The sequence below is a fragment of the Bison bison genome, unplaced genomic scaffold (assembly GCF_000754665.1).
Source record: "Bison bison bison isolate TAMUID 2011002044 unplaced genomic scaffold, Bison_UMD1.0 scf7180017864080, whole genome shotgun sequence".
Lineage (NCBI taxonomy): Eukaryota > Metazoa > Chordata > Mammalia > Artiodactyla > Bovidae > Bison > Bison bison.
Window position 1 is genome coordinate 5,142,785 of NW_011494652.1, and position 19,604 is coordinate 5,162,388.

The 19,604-nt window shown below is 45.8% G+C and overlaps 1 protein-coding gene across 1 annotated transcript; it reads left to right on the top strand.

Moving 5' to 3' along the window:
* The first annotated feature begins 12,332 nt into the window (after window positions 1–12,332).
* Window positions 12,333–15,688, top strand: MRPL11 (mitochondrial ribosomal protein L11). Its single transcript, XM_010837756.1, has 5 exons — window positions 12,333–12,549; window positions 12,926–13,021; window positions 13,709–13,802; window positions 13,888–14,047; window positions 15,418–15,688. The coding sequence occupies exons 1-5, from the start codon at window positions 12,427–12,429 to the stop codon at window positions 15,521–15,523; spliced, it is 579 nt and encodes a 192-aa protein (XP_010836058.1). The 5' UTR covers window positions 12,333–12,426; the 3' UTR covers window positions 15,524–15,688.
* Window positions 15,689–19,604: the final 3,916 nt, after the last annotated feature.

Sequence of the window (19,604 nt, forward strand, 5' to 3'; positions counted from 1 at the left end):
TTAAGGGACTATATCTGATAGAGTGCCTGATGAACTATGGACGGAGGTTCGTGACATTGTACAGGAGACAGGGATCAAGACCATCCCCATGGAAAAGAAATGCAAAAAAGCAAAATGGCTGTCTGGGGAGGCCTTACAAATAGCTGTGAAAAGAAGAGAAGTGAAAAGCAAAGAGAAAAGGAAAGATATAAGCATCTGAATGCAGAGTTCCAAAGAATATCAAGGAGAGATAAGAAAGCCTTCCTCAGTGATCAATGCAAAGAAATAGAGGAAAACAACAGAATGGGAAAGACTAGAGATCTCTTCAAGAAAATTAGAGATACCAAGGGGACATTTCATGCAAAGATGGGCTTGATAACCAAGGTCTCACCACTCCCATATTTCAGGGTATTTGGCCTTCTGAGATGGCCCCACACTCTGTATTTCTTCCAGGACTGCCCTCACTTTCTGAGATGGGCCATATTCTGTGTATGGAATGTATATGTCTCTAAATAAACCTGCTGTCACTTTGCTAAGACTCATTCTTGAGTTCTTTCCCATGCAAAGCCAAGAGCCCACATTTGGTGGCCCATCTCAAGGACTTGTCTGAGACCTGGGATGTGACCATCCTCTCATGCCCCACCTTTTTCCTGCAATAGCTGGCTCCAACCCCATGTGAAACGGAAGCGGAAGGGGCAGGGCACAATATTTGAAAGAATGACATAGCCCAAGGACATAACATAAACTGATCAGAATCAAATGGGTCCAAGATGGCAGACAAGTCAACTCTAACTAGACCTTGATCCTCAGAATATGCTCATTGTAACACAATAGCAGCAGCAACAGCACACCAGCCAGCTAAATGAGACACTCACAGGTGCCACGACAGTTCCAAGGCCAACCATCAAAGACCAAAAAGTGGGCGGTAGCCCAATTCCTGGAAACTTCTGCCCCTTCCCCAAAATAGTTGGGATAATCCTCCCACTCATTAGCCTATGAAATTGTTGTTGTTCATTCACTAAGTCGTGTCCGACTCTTTGTGACCCCACAGACCTCAGCACACCTGGCTTCCCTGTCCCCGGCTGATAAAAACTAACCATGCCACATTTCAAGGCTGCACTCAGCCTCTTGATGGCCCACAGTCTATCTGTGGAGTGTGTTTCTCTCTAAATAAATCTGCTTCTTACCTATCACTTTGTCTCTTACTGAGTTCTTTCTGAAGTGAGACTACAAGAATCCAAGTTTCAGTAGGTCCTGAAACCAGATGTGTGACCTTAGTTGGAAGACAGTGGGTTTTAGCTGGGTTCAAGTCCTGGCCACGTGCATTAGTCCCAAAGTGGGTTTTGGTTGGGTTTGAGTCTTAGCACGTGCATTCAAGTCCCAGCCTTGAGGTGAATGGTTTCACATGCATTGGGGCAGGGGTGCATTTTCAGAGAATGGATTGGACCTAAATGTGTGCACTACAGACAGCAGTTAGGTGTGGTGAAGTGGGGAGGGGAGAAGCAAAGGGCCAGGAGGGTGGTTTCAGCTTAAGGTCTATCAACCCTTAGGAAGCAAAACTGAAAAATTAGAATTTTACCTTCTGGGTGATGGGGAGCTACTGAGAGGCTTCTGATAATGAAAGTGTTACACATCTGAGGCAGGACATTTTTATGTACAGAAAAACTGAAATAAGAAAAAAAAAATCATCCTCAAATGTACTAACCACAACCACTGTTTCTGTTTGGGTGTATTTCCCTTCCACTCTTTCTTCTAAGTGTACACACATGCATAAACACACAAGCACAATTGTAATTACACCCTATATGCACAATATGGCATTTGCTTTGAGTAATTAACATTATATCATGTGTATTTCTATGTACTTAAATATTCCTCCTCAATAGTATTTTAATGGCTAGGAGAGTTAGGGATGGCCTCTTTGAGGAGGTAGCACTGGAGTTGAGGTCAGAAGGATAAAAAAGCCAGTCTGGGGAAAAGCCTTCCAAGGAGAAGGAATAGTGTGTGTGAAGCCCTGAGCCAGGAGTAGGCTTGGTGAGTTTGAGGATGAGTATAAAGTAAATTTCTTCCTGAGTTTCTTCTTGGCTGTTGTTGTTTAGTCGATTGGTCGTGTCTGACTCTTTGTGACTCCATGGACTGCAGCACGCCAGGCTTCCCTGTCCTTCTCCATCTCCCAGAGTTTTCTCAAACTCATGTCCATTGAGTCAAGGACACTATCTATCCATCTCATCCTCTGTCATCCTCTTCTCCTCTTGCCCTCAATCTTTCCCATTATCAAGGTCTTTTCCAGTGAGCAGGCTCTTTGTATCAGGTGGCCAAAGTATTGGAGCTTCAGCTTTAGTATCAGTCCTTCCAACAAATATTCAGGGCTGATTTCCTTTAGGATTGACTGGTTTGATCTCCTTGCAATCCGAGGGACTCTCAAGAGTCTTCTCTAGCACCACAGTTTGAAAGCATCAGTTCTTCGGTGTTCAGCCTTCTTTGGGCTTCCCTGGTGGTTCAGACGGTAAAGAATCTGCCTGCAATGCAGGAGACCTGGGTTCGACCTGTAGGGAGACCTATAGGTTGGAAAGATCCCCTGGAGAGGGGCATGGCAACCCACTCCCCTATCCTTGCCTGGAGAATCCTAGGTTGGGAAAATCCTCTGGAGGAGGGCATGGCAACCCCCTCCAGTATTCTGGCCTGGAGAATCCCCATGGGCAAAGGAGGCTGGTAGGCTACAGTCCATGGGGTCACCAACAGTCAAACATGACTAAGCGACTAAGCACACAGTACACAGCCTTCTTTATGGCCCAACTTGCACATCCGTACATGACTGCTGGAAAAACCATAGCTTCGACTATACGGATCTTGGTCAGCAAAGTGTTGCCTTTGTTTTTTAATACACTGTCTAGGTTTGTCATAGCTTTCCTTCCAAGGGGCAAGTGTCTTTTAATTTCATGGCTGTAGTCACTGTCCGCAGTGATTTTGGAGCCAAAGAAAGTAAAATCTGTCACGCTCCTACTTTCCCCCCTTCTATTTGCCACGAAGTGATGGGACTGGATGGCATGATCTTAGTCTTTTCAATGTTGAATTTTAAGCCAGCTTTTCACTCCTCTTTTCACCCTCATCAAGAGGCTCTTTAGTTGCTCTTCACCTTCTGCCATTAGAGTGGTATTTTCTGCATATCTGAGGTTGTTGATATTTCTCCCTGCAATCTTGATTCCAGTTTGTGATGCATCCAGCCTGGCATTTCACATGATGTACTCTGCATAGAGGGCTTCTCAGGTGTCACTAGTGGTAAAGAACCCATCTACCAATACAAGAGATGTTAAGAGATGTGGATTCGATTCCTGGGTCAGGAAGATCTCCTGGAGAAGGGCAGAGCAACCCACTCCAGTACTCTTGCCTGGAGAATCCCATGGACAAAGGAGCCCAGCAGTTACAGTCCATAGGGTTGGAAAGAGTTAGACATGACTGAAGTGACTTAGCACACTTTCTGCACAGAAGTTAAATAACCAGGGCGACAGTATACAGCCTTGACATACTCCTTTCTCGTTTTTGAACCAGTCCATAGTTCCATGTCTGGTTCTAACTGTTGCTTCTTGACTGCATACAGGTTTCACAGAAGGAGGTGAAGTGGTCTGGTATTCCTTTCTTTTTAGGAATTTTCCAGTTTGTTGTGATCCATACAGTCAAAGGCTTTAGTGTAGTCAGTGAAGCAGAAGTAGATGTTTCTCTGAAATTCTCTTGCTTTTTCTATGATCCAATGGATCTCTTGTTCCTCCGCCTTTACTAAATCCAGCTTCTACATCTGAAAGTTCATGTACTACTGAAGTCTAGCTTGGAGGATTTTGAACATAACCTTGCTAGCTAAGAGTGCAGTTGTTCAGTAGTCTGAACATTCTTTGGCACTGCCCTTCTTTAGGATTGGAATGAAAACTGACCTTTTCCAGTCCTGTGGCCAATGCTGAGTTTTCAAAATTTGCTGACATATTGAGTGCACTTTAACAGCATCATCTTTTAGCATTTTAAATAGCTCAGCTGGAATTCCATCACCTCCAGTAGCTTTGTTTTCAGTAATGCTTCCTAAACCCTACGTGACTTCACACTCTCATGTCTGGCTGCAGGTGAGTGATCACACCATCATGGTTATCCAGGTCATTAGGACTTTTTTGGTATAGTTCTTATGTGTATTCTTGCAGATTCTTCTTAATCTCTTCTGCTTCTGTTAGGTCCTTACCATTTCTGCCCTTTCCCTTGTGGCTCAGCTGGTAAAGAATCCGCCCGCAATGTGGGAGACCTGGGTTCGATCCCTGGGTTGGGAAGATCCCCTGGAGAAGGGAAAGGCTACCCACTCCAGTATTCTGGCCTGGAAAATTCCACGGACTGTATAGTCCATGGGGTCACAAAGAGTCGGACACAACTGAGTGACTTTCACTTTGCACTTTGCATGAAATAGTTCTTTGATATCTCCAGTTTTCTTGAAGTGATCGCTAGTCTTTTCCATTCTATTGCTTTTCTCTATTTGCATTGTTCTCATAAGAAGGCTTTCTTATATCTCCTTGCTATTCTTTGGAACTCTCCGTTCGGTTGGGTGTATCTTTCCCTTTCTCCCTTGCTTTTTGCTTCTCTTCTTTTCTCAGCTGTTTGTAAAGCCTCCTCAGACAAACACTTGGACTTCTTGCATTTCTTTTTCTTTGGGATGGGTTTGGTCACTGAATCCTGTGCAATGTTACAAACCTCTGCCCACAGTTCTATAGGCACTCTGTCTACCAGATCTAATCCGTGGAATCTATTCATCAACTCCACTTTTCCAATCAAATCATAAGGGATTTGATTTAGGTCATACCTGGATGGCCTAGTGGTTTTCCCTACTTCAATCTAAGCCTGAATTTTGCAATAAGGAGTTCAAGATCTGAGCCATAGTCAGGTCAGGTCTTGTTCTTGCTGACTGTATAAAATGTCTCTATCTTCAGCTCCAAAGAATATAGTCAATCTGACTTCAGTAGTGACCATGTTGTGATGTCCACATGTAAAGTGGTTTCTTGTGTTGTTGGAAGAGGGTGTTTGCTCTGACCAGTGTGTTCTCTTGACAAAACTCTTAGCCTTTGCCCCACTTTATTTTGTACTCCAAGGCCAAATTTTTCAGTTGCTCCAGGTGTCCTTTGACTTCCTACTTTTGCATTCCAGTCCCCTGAGGAAAAGGATTTTCTTTCTTTCTTTTTTTTTTAAACCATCTTGGTTTTGGTGTTAGCTCTCGAACATCTCGTAGGTCTTCATAGAGCCGGTCAACTTCAGCTTCTTCAACATCAGTGATTTGGGCATAGACTTGCATTACTGTGATGTTGAATGGTTTGTTTTGGAAATTAACCAAGATCATTCTGTTGTTTTTGAGACTGCACCCAAGTACTGCATTTTGGACTCTTGTTGACTGTGAGGACTACTCCATTTTTTCTAAGGGATTCTTGCCCACAGTAGTAGATATGATGGTCGTCTGACTTAAATTAGCCCATGCCTGTCCATTTTAGTTTGCTGATTCCTAAAATGTTGATGTTCACTCTTGCCGTCTCCTGTTTGACCACTTCCAATTTACCTTGATTCATGGACCTAACATTCCAGGTTCCTATGTAATATTGTTCTTTACAGCATCAGACTTTTCTTTCACCACCAGACACATCCACAACTGAGCATTTTTTCCTCTTTGGTCCAGCCACTTCATTCTTTCTGGAGGATTTCTCTCCTCTTCCCCAATAGCATACTGGACACCTTCCAACCTGGGAAGCTCATGTTCTGGTGTCATATCTTTTCGTCCATTCATACTGTTTATGGGGTTCTCGTGGCCAGAATACTGGAGTGGTTTGCCATTCCTTCCCCCAGTGAACCACATCTTGTCAGAACTCTCCACTGTAACCCATCCATCCCGGGTGCCCATGCACGGTATGGCTCATAGCTTCACTGAGTTACGCAAGCCCCTTCATCACGACAAGGCTGTGATCTATCTATGAAGGGGCATTTCTTCTTTACTCACACTCAGTCCATTCTAACCCCCTGGCAGAAACAAATTTAATTTAATTCAATTGGATGTTAAATTTAGTTAAGTTGGGTATCCCACAATTTAACTCCATTCTATCTACCTTAAGATAGTGAGACCCCACAAGTTTAGGTTCCTGTTCCCACAGGACTGGGTCTTTGTTGTGGCAAGCAGGCTCTCTAGGTGCTGCATTGGGCTTAGTTGCTGCATGGCATGTGGGAATCTTAGTTCCCAGACCAAGGATTGTCCCTTGCATTGGAAGGTGGATTTTTAACCACTGGACCACCAAGGAAGTCCCAAGATTGCCCCCAATTTATTTATTTTTTTAAATAATTTTATTTATTTATTTTTAAAAATAATTTTATTTATTTTTAAAATACTTTTATTTATTTATTTTTTAAAATAATTTTATTTATTTATTTTTGTTTATGCTGGGTCTTCGTTGTGGAGTAGGATTCTCTTGTTTCAGAGCACAGACTCTAGGGCACACAGGCTTCAGTAGGGCTCAGGAGTTGTGGCTTTCAGGCTCCAGAGCACAAGCTTAGTAGTTGCGGCACACAGGCTTCGTTGCTCCAAGGCATGTGTGATCTTCCCGGATCAGGGATCAAACTCCTGCATTGGCAGATGAATTGTTTCCCACTGAGCCACCAGGGAAGCCCCTGCCCCCAATTTAGATGCCAGGTTTTCACCTGTGCTTCTGACCAACCAAGCAACCAGTGATAAGTTGGAAGTTCCCATGACCCACTCCTTGCATTTCATCATTTGCAAAAATGGCTCACAGAACTCAGGGAAACAGTTTACTTATATGATTGCCAGCTTATTACAAAGACTACTTCAAAGGGTACAAATGAACAGCCAGAGGAAGAGGTTGTACAGGGCTAGGCATGAGGATGCGGCAAGGAGTTTCCAGGCACAAGACCCTCCCAGCAGCTTCATATGTTCACCAACCAGGAAATTCTCAGAACCCTGGCCTTTGGGATTTTATGGAGGCTTCATTAAATAGGTGGGGCTTCCCAGGTGGCTAAGTATCCGATCCTCCTGCTGATTGAGGAAATGCAGGAGACACAGGTTAGATCCCTGAGTCAGGAAGATTCCCTGGAGGAGGAAATGGCAACCCACTCCAGTATTCTTGCCTGAAAAATCCCATGGACAGAGGAGCCTGGTGGGCTACAGTTCATGGCAGAACAAAGAGTTGGACATGACTGAGAAAATGAGCACGAAAATGAGCAGTAAGTAGGCATGATTGATGAAATCATTGACTGTCAGTGACTCAGTCAACACTTTATCCCATTTCTCCTCCCCAGAGGTCAGAGGTCAGGGGGATGGTCTGAAAGTTCCAGTCCTCTAGTTATGTGGTTGATTTCCCTGGCAACCAGAACCCACAGGCTTTTAGGAACAACGCTTCATTAACATAAAGTCTCCAGTAGTTGAAAGGGGCTTGTTAAGAATAACAGAAAAGTCTCCTTTCACCTTTTTGGCTCTTGTCACTTAGGAAATTCCAAGGGTTTTAGGAGCTCTGTGCCAGAGACAGGGACAAAAGACCAACCTAGATTCCATATCCACAGAATCAACCAATCTGGAGTTGAAAATATATATTTTTTTAATTCCAGAAGCTTCCCTGGTGGCTCAGTTGTAAAGACTCTGCCTGCCAATGCAGGAGACACAGATTCAATCGCTGATCTGGAAAGATCCACAACTAAGATCCCCTTAGTTGTCACAGAGCAACTAAGCCCGTGCTCCACAACTATCGAGCCTGTGCTCTAGAGCCCCGAGAGGCGCAACTACTGAGCCCAAGCACCGCAAGTACTGAAGCCTGCATGCCCTAGAGCCCATACTCTGAAGTGAGAGAAGCCCCTGCCATGGGAAGTCTGGACACTGAAACCAGAAGTAGCGCCCACTTGCTGTAACTAGAGAAAAGTCCACACAGCAATGAACACCTAGCACAGCCATTCATTCATTCATTCATTATTTTTTAATTCCAGAAAGTTTGGGGACTCCCCCTGGTAGTCCAGTGGTTAAGACTACACGCTCCCAGTGCAGAGGGCACGTGTTCAATCCCTGGTCGGGGCACTAACATCCTGCATGCCAATGGCTCAGCCTAGTGACTCTGCCACGTTCTAGCCTAGTGACTCAACCTCTCCGTGTTTCAGTTTCCTCATGTACGAAGTGGGCATAATAACAGCACCTATACCTCACAGGGGGCTACCCAGGTGGCGCTAGTGGTAAAGAACCTGCCTGCCAATGCAGGAGACGTAGCGGCACAGGTTCAATCCCTGTGTCAGGAAGACTCCCTGGAGGAGGGCATAGCAACCCGCTCCAGTGTTCTTGCCTGGAGAATCCCAAGGACAGAGGAGCCTGATGGGCTATAGTCCATGGGGTCACAAAGAGTAGGACAGGACTGAAGTGACTTAGTACGCATGCATACATACCTCATAGGACTGCAATGAGATTTAAATGAGATACTCTTTATAAAGACAGACGCAGTTCATACTACACAAGTATTTGTTGACTAAGGTAAACTCTATCTTCTAGATATCTCTTAAAATGATCCACCATTATCTCTCTACCATCATACTGTCCTGACCTAATGGGTCTTGCTCCATCCAATCCCTGCCATCCTCCAATCCATCTGCACACCCAAACCAGGGTCACCTTTTCAAAATGTGACTATAATGCAAATATTGGGTTGGCCAAAAAGTTTATTCGTGTTTCCCCATAAGATCTTGTGGAAAATCTGAATGAAATTTTTGGCCAACCCAATACTTAGCACTTCAATGGCTTCCTCGGGTTTCCCTGGTGGCTCAGTGGGAAAGAATCGCCTGCCAAGCAGGAGGCATGGGTTTGATCCCTGGGTCAGGAAGATCCCCTAGAGAAGAAATGGCAACCCAATCCAGTATTCTTGCCTGGGACATCCCACGGACTGAGGAGGCTGGCAGGCTACTGTGGGGTCGAAAATGTAGCGACTACACAATAGCAGCAGCAGCTTCAGTGGCTCCCCACTGCAAGGCTGCCCTCCTTAGTAGGCTGACAAGGTCCAGGACATCTGGTCCCCACTCACCTGTGCAGGCTCGCCTTGGCCACTGAACACTCTGGGCAGCTGTATATGCAAAGGTAGATTAGGAAGTTGTTTCCTTATCATCTGTTAGAGGTGGAATGATCACAATTGTCCTTTCATTGACAAGAAGTGGAAATTTCACCCACTGGTACCCAGTTTGTGCCAGGCCACATTCTTGGTTTCCTAAGGACCTACCATGCCCATTTGCTTCCTGATTCCTTCATTCAGGAAGGTTTACTTCTTTATTTGTAAATGAATTTGTGAATATCAACTGGCTGATGTGAAGCATCCAGAGATAAAGGCTACCTAGCTTGGCTTGCTCTGGGAAAGGCTGTCTTTTTTTCCCCCCAGTTTATTTATCTTTTAGTTCTTCCATAATTGAATATATCAAGTCTTATGGGCTTCCCTGGTGGCTCAGTGGTAAAGAATCCACCTGCAATGCAGTGATAGCTTACAGTGAACGGTGTCGCATTCGTGATCTCCGAAAAAGATTTAGCTTCGGGACCAGGGACCAGGCTTGAGCACTCAAGAGCTTTGTGTAGCAGAGTTTTATTAAAGTATGAAAAGGACAGAGAAATCTTCTGACACAGACATCAGAAGGGGGACGGAGAGTGCCCCCATCCCTAGTCTTAGAGGGGGAATTATATACTTTTTAATTGGTTATTACAATAAATCAAGAGAATGTCTCAAGGTTGTAAAGATCTTACTAGACCCTCTCCCGTAATATACATTTTAAGATAACAGAATTAGTCAGAAGGTTTTCAGGAAGGAGAAACATGTCCTCAAGCAGGATACATTATTGTTATATAATCCTTACTAAGTAATGTAGAAAAAAACCTTTGCCCTTTCTTTCTCCTTGAGAATTCCAGACCCCTAACTCCTCCTTGTGGAGAAGGCAATGGCACCCCGCCCCAGTACTCCTGCCTGGAAAATCCCATGGACAGAGGAGCCTGGTAGGCTGCAGTCCATGGGGTCAAAAAGAGTCGTACACGACTGAGCGACTTCACTTTCACTTTTCACTTTCATGCATTGGAGAAGGAAATGGCAACCCACTCCAGTGTTCTTGCCTGGAGAATCCCAGGGACCGGGGGCCTGGTGGGCTGCCGTCTATGGGGTTGCACAGAGTCGGACACGACTGAAGCGACTTAGCAGCAGCAGCAGCAGCAACTCCTCCTTGAGAGCCCCAGACCCCTTTCTACTCCTTTGGGACCCCGGACTTTTTATCAACCTGCCTAGGAATTGACTCTCTCAGCAGGAGATGCAGGTTTGATCCCTGGGTAGGGAAGATCCCCTGGAGAAGGAAATGGCAACCCACTCTAGTATTCAGGTCTGGAGAATCTCCTGGACAGAAGAGCCTGGAGGCTACAGTCCATGGGATCACAAATAGTCGGACAGGACTGAGGGTCTAAACAACGATTGCTAAGGAGAAAATAACAAACAAGCAAACAAAATCCGAGGCCCCGCCCCCATTTCTCTTCAAGTCACAGAACAGAAGGAACCGCAGTGGAATAAGTGGGTGCAGAAAGCCAGGAGGGAGAGGATGGCAAGATAAACTCCTCAAATACTTAGAAATCTATTCAACAGAAACTGTGATAAATACAAGCCAGTGTGAGACAAGTGAAAATAAGGAGCAGCAGAGATGAGAGCCTGTTTTGTAGATAAAGCCTGTTTCCTCTTCTTTTTTCTCATCAGGGTATTCTAGGCCGAAGGCATGAAGTGCAGACCAGGCCCTCTTCTATGTGCTTTACCTGAATTAACTAATTTCCTGTGAGGGAGGTACTATATTTAGCCCCATGTTACTCCTAAAGACAGGAAGCACAGGGAAGTTAATTACTGTGCTCCCCGTTTTATGGCAAGTAAATCAAAAGAGCCTTCTTGGGTCCAGAGTCTTGATAAGGCTAATGAGGCCGAGTGTTATAAAGAACTTGACAGACATCAGAGGCAGGAACAATCACACTTAATTAGAGGGAGTCCAACATGAATTCAGAATTTAAAATAGATATGTCTCACAGTTTACCATGTGGTTTTACATGGATTATCTCATTTCAGTAGAGGAGGCAGTACAGAGCTGTGGTAAACAGCACAAGGTCTAGAATCAGATAATCCTGATACTTGTTTCCCAGCCTTGTCACATACCAGTTATATGTTCTGGGACCTCTTTTAGTGCCTCAATTTCTCATTTGTAAAGATTTTTACCATCTGAGACACCAGGGAAGTCCCCATTTGTAGAGTATAATAAAACAATGTCTCATGCCATTGTGAGGATTAAATAAGATAATAATACCCTTAAAGCAGTTAACAGGCTTTCCAGGTATCTCAGGGGTAAAAAATCTGCCTGCCAATGTAGGAGCTACAGAAGATACAGGTTCGAGCCCTGGGTGGGGAAGATCCCCTGGAGGAGGAAATGGCAACCCACTCCAGTATTCTTGGCTGGAAAATACCCTGGACAGAGGAACCCCATGGGCTATGGTCCATGGGGTTTCAAAGAGTCAGACACGACTGAGGACGTAGTAAGTAGTGACCTAAAGCAGTTAACACCATGCCTGGCACATGGCAAATGCTAAAAAAAAAAAAGAAAGAAAGAAAGAAAGAAAAAGAATAAGATGATGTGATGGCTTATTTTACTGGACACAGGTGATGTATCAAATGTGTTCTGGGCCTCTTAAGCCTCACAACAGCTCTCTGAAGGTTTTGTCCTTATTGTACAGTGAAGTGCACCTGCTGACTAGGTGTACTTCACAACAATCCCAGGTGTAGGTGCTACATATTATAATCCCCATCGTACAGAGGGGGATACTGAGCATACGTTAAATAACTTGATCAAGTTCATAGCCAGCAAGAGAAGCAAGCAGGCGATTTGTTTCCAAGGTCCGTGCTCTTAACCATATTCCCTTTCAGCAACAAGTGAGGAAAACAGGCTCAGAAAGTGAAGAGATTTCCTAAGGAGGACTCCAGGCTATTTTAAAACCCAGGGATTATTACCAAATCCAGCAGAGGGCGCCCCAAAACACCGCAATCTGTGGGATTGGCATACCAGGTCAAAACTACCATACCCACAATGCAGTGCGGGCATTAAAGTCCCCTTCCCAGCTTGGCCGTCTGAGGTCTTGCCTGTGTGCTCTCCAGGAGGAATAGGTGTATCTGAGCTATTCGAGTCCTTCCCCAGTCTTAAGATAGCACGTTAAAAGTTTTTTTCCGCTTCATCTCATCCTTGTCTTACCAGTTGGAGGGCGGAAGGATTGAGTCAATGCTGCTATTTGTCAGCTTTATTTGTCTTACCCTAACGTGAGGACCCTTGACCTTTAACCCAATATGGCGGCGCCCAGAGCCTCGCTCTTGGTGTAGATCTGAGGTTAACTAACCCCGGGAGCTCCGAATCATGTCGAAGCTAAGCCGGGCCACTCGGGCTCTCAGGAAGCCCGAGGCCGAAGGCGTGATCCGGACCATCTTGCGGGCAGGCCAGGCCATGCCCGGGCCCCCTCTAGGCCCCATCCTGGGTCAGGTGCAGCCGCGGCAGAAACCAGGCGTGGGAGGGGCGGGAGGGTTGGATCTAGTACGCGGGTGAGGGGTGCGGACTGGGTCAGGGCGGCCTCGTTTCAAACCGGGTCTGCTGCTCGCACACTTTATGGCCTTGGGTTAGTTATACAACCTCTTGGAGGCTCAGCCTCCTCCGTCCTTCGTCAGCGGGCTGTTGAAAGGACAGAGAGGTATGGAGCACACGAATCATCTGGCACATAAAATGGTAGTTGAATGTGGGTAGAGAGAAAAGGATGGGTATCCTTAGAGACGTGAAGACGGAGGAGAGAAGGGATAGAGCTTCCTGGGTGGAAAGAACCCGGCCCTTCCTCCCCACGCTTACCTCTTTGCCTCCCTCACAGCGAGGCGTCTCCATCAACCAGTTTTGTAAGGAGTTCAACGAGAAGACCAAGGACATCAAAGAAGGCATTCCTCTGCCTACCAAGATTTTTGTGAAGGTGCGGAGTCGGGACTCTGATCCCCAATTTCCTTATTCTCCCCAAGGCCTGGAGCTGGTCACCTGGGGTTGCTACTTGGCTCCCCGCTTGGGGCAAATCTCTTTTTTAAAAAAATATTTTATTTTTGTTTACTTGGCTGCACCGGGTCGTAGTTGAGGCCATTTTTGGCTGTGCTGGGTCTTGGTTGCTGCCTGCAGGCTGTCTCTAGTTGCGGTGCTCGGGTTTCTGCTGTTGTGGAGCACAGGCTCGGTAGCTGTGGTGCACAAGCTTAGGTTGGCATGTGGGATCTTCCCTGACCAGGGATCGAACCTGTGTCCCCTGCATTGACAGGCAGATTCTTAAGCACTGGACACCACCAAGGAAGTCCAGAATCTTCTCGATGCCGGGCCACCCTTTCCCCTTTTACACAGTGGAGACTAGACCATATCTTTCCTGAGCGCGCCCTACCGTGTTGCAGATATTTTTTGTCCCTCCAACTTTCCAGGGTTTCCAGAGCAGAGTTGGAGCTGGAATAGAGGTGACAGGGACATTTGTTAGAAGTTTATTTTTCCTGTGGCTTTATGGTCAGTTAAAGGAGCACCCTAGGAAGGTGAGCAGAGGTGGGCAGGAAGTTAGTAGCTCCTTGGGCTGGGGCAGCAGGGCTTGGGACAGGTAGGAGGATTCTCATAACTCTTTTTTTCCCTTCAGCCTGACAGAACATTTGAAATAAAAATTGGCCAACCCACTGTTTCCTACTTCCTGAAGGCCGCCGCTGGGATTGAGAAGGGGGCCCGGAACACAGGTAAGGGGCATGGTGGGCATCTGGGCTTCTGGGGGCTCTGGAAGGAAGCAGTGACTCCTGAAGGGCTGCTTGTGCTTTGTCCCAGGGAAAGAGGTGGCCGGCCTGGTGACACTGAAGCACGTGTATGAGATCGCCCGCGTCAAAGCTCAGGATGACGCCTTTGCCCTCCAAGATGTGCCCCTGTCGTCTGTTGTCCGCTCCATCATTGGCTCTGCCCGTTCCCTGGGTATTCGTGTGGTGAAGGAGTGAGTATCTGGGGGAAGCTCAGTGTGAGAGAAGGGCCTGGAATGTTCTTGACTCTGGGACAAAGCTGAGGTCCCACTGAGTGGGAGAGTCAGCGTCTGTGTTAAAGGATCTTAGATTCTCATCCATTCATTTGGAATATAATTGTTATGCACCCAATGTGTATTAGACTGTCCTGGACACTGGATACAGTCCGGAAGGAGGTAGCCATGCTTGGCCTTGCTTTTAAGGAGCTCCCAGTCCAGAGATGGAGGCAGATCCATATTGGAGCATTATACTGCCGGATGGTCAACCCTGATCAAAGAAACCACAAATGTCTTGAGAACAGGGAGTAAGGTTCCTGAATTTGCCTGTGTGTCAATGAAGGCTTTGCAGAGCAGTTGACATCCAAACAAAGCCCTGGGAAAGGAGGTCAGGGACTAGGGACAAGCATTCCAAGAAGTGGAAAAATCCCTGTGAAGAATGTCAGGTGAAGAGTGAACCAGAGAAGTTCAGTGTGATCTGGGTGCACCACACTAGAGACAGAGTGGGACATAGTAGGAGGTGAGGCAAAAGGGTCTAGTTGGTTCTCAAATCCAGACCTGATCCTGAGGCCAACAGAGGGCTCCTCATGGGGCTTCGGAGACCTCAGGAAGGTGAGATGTTGAGTGGGAGAGCGTGTGGCCCAGATGACAGCGGGGTAGCACTCAGCCCTTCCCTGGCCTCTTGCTGCTGGTGTCACATCCCATGCGAAGGCTGATGGTTGGTTATTTCCCAAGAGGAGCAGGGGTAAGCATGGAGCAGGGGTGGGATTTACTTTGCTCCGATCTTTACTTGTTCTGGGAATATAGCAGTGAGCGAATCTGATCCCTGCTCTGAGAGACGTCCATGTACCACCTGATGACTTCTTTGTACAAAATGTTTTTGGGCTCAGAGAGTGGGCAGGTTAATCTGGATTGGGGTTTAGCTGTTCTAATCCTCCAAGGATAAGGAGGGATTTAAGAAAATAGTAAAAGGTAGAGGTGATGGCAGAGTGGCACTCCTGGCAGAGAAGAGAGATGAGCAAAGGTGTGGGGGCTGGGAGGGTCTTTCCCTATAGCTCAGACAGTAAAGAATCTGCCTGCAATTCAGGAGACCTGGGTTTGGAAGATCCCCTGGAGAAGGCAGTGGCAACCCACTCCAGTATTCTTGCCTGCAGAATCCCATGGACAGAGAAGCCTGGTGGGCTCCAGTCCATGGGGTCACAAAGAGTCAGACATGTCTAAGTGACTAACACACACCTATGGGGCTGGGACGTCCAGGAGCGGGGAGGGGCTCTGAGACAGTGACGTGGCTGCTGTGAGCTCCCACCCGTGACCGGCCCCTCACTCACTGTGTTTCTCTGTACTTGCAGCCTCAGTTCAGAAGAGCTGGCAGCTTTCCAGAAGGAGCGAGCCCTGTTCCTGGCTGCTCAGAAAGAGGCGGATTTGGCAGCCCAGGCAGAAGCTGCCAAGAAGTGACTCCTGTCCCCCAGCCTCTGGGATTTTGAAGGGGGCCATTTGAGAAGGCTGTGCCCAAGGGGAGGAAGGGAGGTCACATCAAGCTGATTATATTTTTCTGACTTTATTATTTTTAAATTCTGTATATCAGAGCATCAAGCCTGAGTAAACATGTTTTGTCATCCACTTGCAGTTTCTGCTTTGGGACGGTGCTGACAGTAGCCACCATGGACAGACATCAGCTGCCCTGGGAAGTAGGAGTTTCTCAGATGTGTAGTCTGAGGTTCAGCCAGGTAGAGCAACTTGCCCAAGGTCTGACCAGACAGAGGAAGGAGAAAATCTTGTCTTTTCTGCCTTCCTAGGGGTGAGAGAGGAAAATCCCATGGACGGAGAAGCCTGGTAGGCTGCAGTCCATGGGTCGCTGAGAGTTGGACACGACTGAAGCAACTTAGCAGCAGCAGCAGCAGGGGTGAGAGAACGGACAGGGCGGGCAGGGGCTGTGGATGTTGGGCTTGCTTCCATCAGAAAGGCCTCCTGTCTCTGGTGGACTCGCAGCCTCCACAGAAACAGACCCTTTTGAAGACTTCAGATCACAGCCCCAAGCAGAGTTGCTACACAGAGTACCCTGGATCCCAAGGGCTGCCTCAGACCTGTCCATTAAACTGACCCTGACTCAGAGTCAGGTGATACCAAAATGTGAATACTGTGGGGTTTATGGCTACAGACCTGCAGAAGAAGCAAAGCATCAGTAGGTTCCTGCCCACAGTGGGAGAAGTTCTTGGAACCTGGCCATTTGTTTTTCCGTTAGTCCTGTCCTCACAGAGAAGAGAGGAGGAGTCCGGGGAGAAATGGGATTCACATTTACCAAGCACCTGTTATGTGCCCAGGCATGTGGTTTTACACCAAGAAGACTTGGAAAGCTTAGAAAAAACCCTACAGGAAAAGAAAAGCCTCGAGTAATCCCCTACCACCCAGATGAGACTCCTGCCAATATATTGCCATTTATCTTTTCTACTTTGGTTTTTCTTTATATGTAATGCTTAAAGAAAAACAAATTTGGGTCATATTCTATATACTGTTGTATTCTACTTGTAGCTTGGCAATTATTTAGAATATTTTTTCATTATTTCCTTAAAACAGTTTTTAATAGCCACTTCGTGTTTTATGAGTAGACTATTGTTTAGTTACCAAGGCCTCAACTGTTGGTTAGTTTTTTGTTTGCATAAAAAAACCAACAAACAAACCCACAGCCCTGTGATGAACATCGTTTGGTCCTCTGCTTCAGGATCTCCTAAAACTGCAATCAGTTGAGTCAGCTGAGGCTGTGGTCTCATCTGAGGCTTGACTGGGGAAGGATCCACTTTCAAACTCACGGGGTTGTTGGCAGCATTTAGTTCTTTCTGAACTGCTGGACTGAGGGCCACGGTTTCTTGCTGGTTGTCAAGTCAGGGGCCACCCTCGGTTCTATTCTGCCAAGCTGTATAGTCTTAGGCAAGTTACTTATCTACTCTGTGACTTAGATCCTCATCTATACGATAGGGAAGATAGTGCCTATCTCAAAAGGTTGCAGGAATAACTCCATATACGGTCAATTAATTTATGACAAAGGAGCCAAGAATATTCAGTGGGGAAAGGTCTTCAATAAACGGTCCTGGGGAAGGTGAACAACCACATGCCAAAGAATGAAACTTTAGAAATTAATTCAGGAACTTCCCTGGTGTCCAGTGATTAAGACTGCACTTCCAGTGTAGGGAGCGGAGATGCGATTCCTGGTCACAAAACAAGATCCCACATGCTGCATCCAAGGTCCTGCAGGCTGCAACAAAGATCTCCTGTGCTGCAACTAAGACCTGGCATAGTCAAATAAATATAAGACTTGAGCATAAGACCTGAAACCGTAAATCTAGAAGAAAACATTGGTTTTGGCAATGAGCTTTTTGATTTAATCTCAAAAGCAAAGGCGACAAAAGCAAAAATAAACAAACGGCATATCAAATTAAAAAACTTCTGCACAGCGAAGGAAGTCATCAACAAAGGGAAAATGCAACCTACAGAATAGGAAGAAAAAGTGTTTAAATCATATATCTGATGAGATAATATCCAAAGTATATAAAGAACTCCATGACTCAATAGCAAAAAAAAAAAAAAAAATTGAGCATACACATAAACTCTAGTATTATTCAAGAACGAGCAATTATCTCCCTGCACATCTCCTTTAGCCACTGCTGCATGTCTGGTTTTTTTCACCGTAACACTTTATAAAGAATCGTCTGAACAGACTGTCTATGCTTTGCATCTCCCATTCACTCTGCGCTTAAGGTGTTCTTTGTCTCAGTCTTGTGTCTATTAAATACACCTACAACAATCTATTGGCTCAGAGTCAGCCTGATCTTTTTTTTTTAACATTCTCTCCACCTTTTTCTATCCTTATGAGAGACCACCCAAAGCTTACTCCCAGTGGGTTCCCTCTGCCTGGACTAAACCCAATCAGCTTGCACCTAAAATGGGAAGGTATCTCCAGGGAGAAAGACATCTGGTGATTATCAGCTCACACATGAAGGGCTCTTTCCTCTCTGGACTTTTAGTTCATCTAGTTCTTGTTTTTTCTACAGCTCTATGATGTCTTTGGCAACATGAGTTTTATTAGGGAGAATGGAACTGAGGGTGGCCTCTGACTGACAACCAGCAAGAAACTGAGGCCCTCAGTCTAGTAAAATAAGAGTTTTACAATCTATTAATGCTTTTCTAGTTATCAGAATGGAACACTGGGTAATAAACTATCACACTTAAGTAACTGGCGCTGTATATGACATAATTATACTCTATATGCAGTATATGGCAAGGTGTGTGTGTGTGTGTGCTGTGTCCCACTCTTTGTGACCCCAAGGACTGCGGCCTGCCTGGCTTCTCTGTCCATGGGATTTTCCAGGCAAGAATACTAGAGTGGATTGCCATTTCCTTCTCCAGGGGATCTTCCCGACCCAGGGACCAAACGTGGGTCTCCTGCCTTGGCAGATGGATTCTTTACCACCAGTGCCATCTGGGAACCCCAGTATATGCCACTAATTTTTTCTTAAAATAATGATTTTTAATTACATGTGTTCATTATATAAATAGTGTCATTTTATTTCCTTTAGTTCAAATAACTGAAATAGAAAATAATATTTTGGATTGTGTACTTTCACTGAAACTTGCCCTGGATTATAGTAGCCTGTGGTACATTAAGAGGCCCAGATCATAGGCAATTCGTTTTCAGAAAATGTACAAATGGGCCACTCAGCACATTGTTTTATAATTTTTTTGCCAAAACAAACAAAAAAACATCTTCATATGGCACTACGACTTTTTGGCTCTTCCAGTTTTCCACTATTTTTCCGTGGCTGTGCTAGGTCTTGCTGCCGTGTTGGCTTCTCTCTAGTTTCAGTGAACAGGGGCCACCCTCCAGTTGTGCTGCACGGGCATCTCATCGCAGTGACTTCTCTTATTGTGGAGCACAGGCTTTAGAATGGGCAGGCTTCAGTAGTTATGGCTCGTGGGCTCAGCGGTTGCGGCTCCCAGGCTCTAGAGCACAGGTTCAGTAATTGTGGCACTCGAGTTTAGATGCTCCAAGGCCTGTGGGACCTTTCTGGATCCGGGATTGAACCCATGTCTCCTGCATTGGCAGGTGGATTCTTTACCACTGAGTCACCAAGGAAGCCCTCCAATTGTTTTTTAATTTTAGTTTTCATCTATTTTATTGTTAGAGGTTCTACTGGCTCTTTTTCAAGTCTGCTTTATCACTGTTACCATTTCATGTTCCCCATAGACATTCTTGACTTTGTAATTTACTTCTTTAAACATGAACAAATATAGTTGTTTTAAATTCGTGACTGACTACTCCAATATATGTTACTGTGTATGTTTGCTCTGCAAATTCTTGTTCATATTGTCTTGCTTCCTTGTGTGTCTGGTTATCTTTGATTGTGTCCTGCTCAATGCCTGTGACACATTATTTCTGGGAGCTCCTTGAGGCTTAAGATGGATATGCCCTCATCCAGAGAGGTTGGGAATTAGTCCTGCCAGCACCAGATGATACTACAAAAGTCCTGATGCTCATCTCATC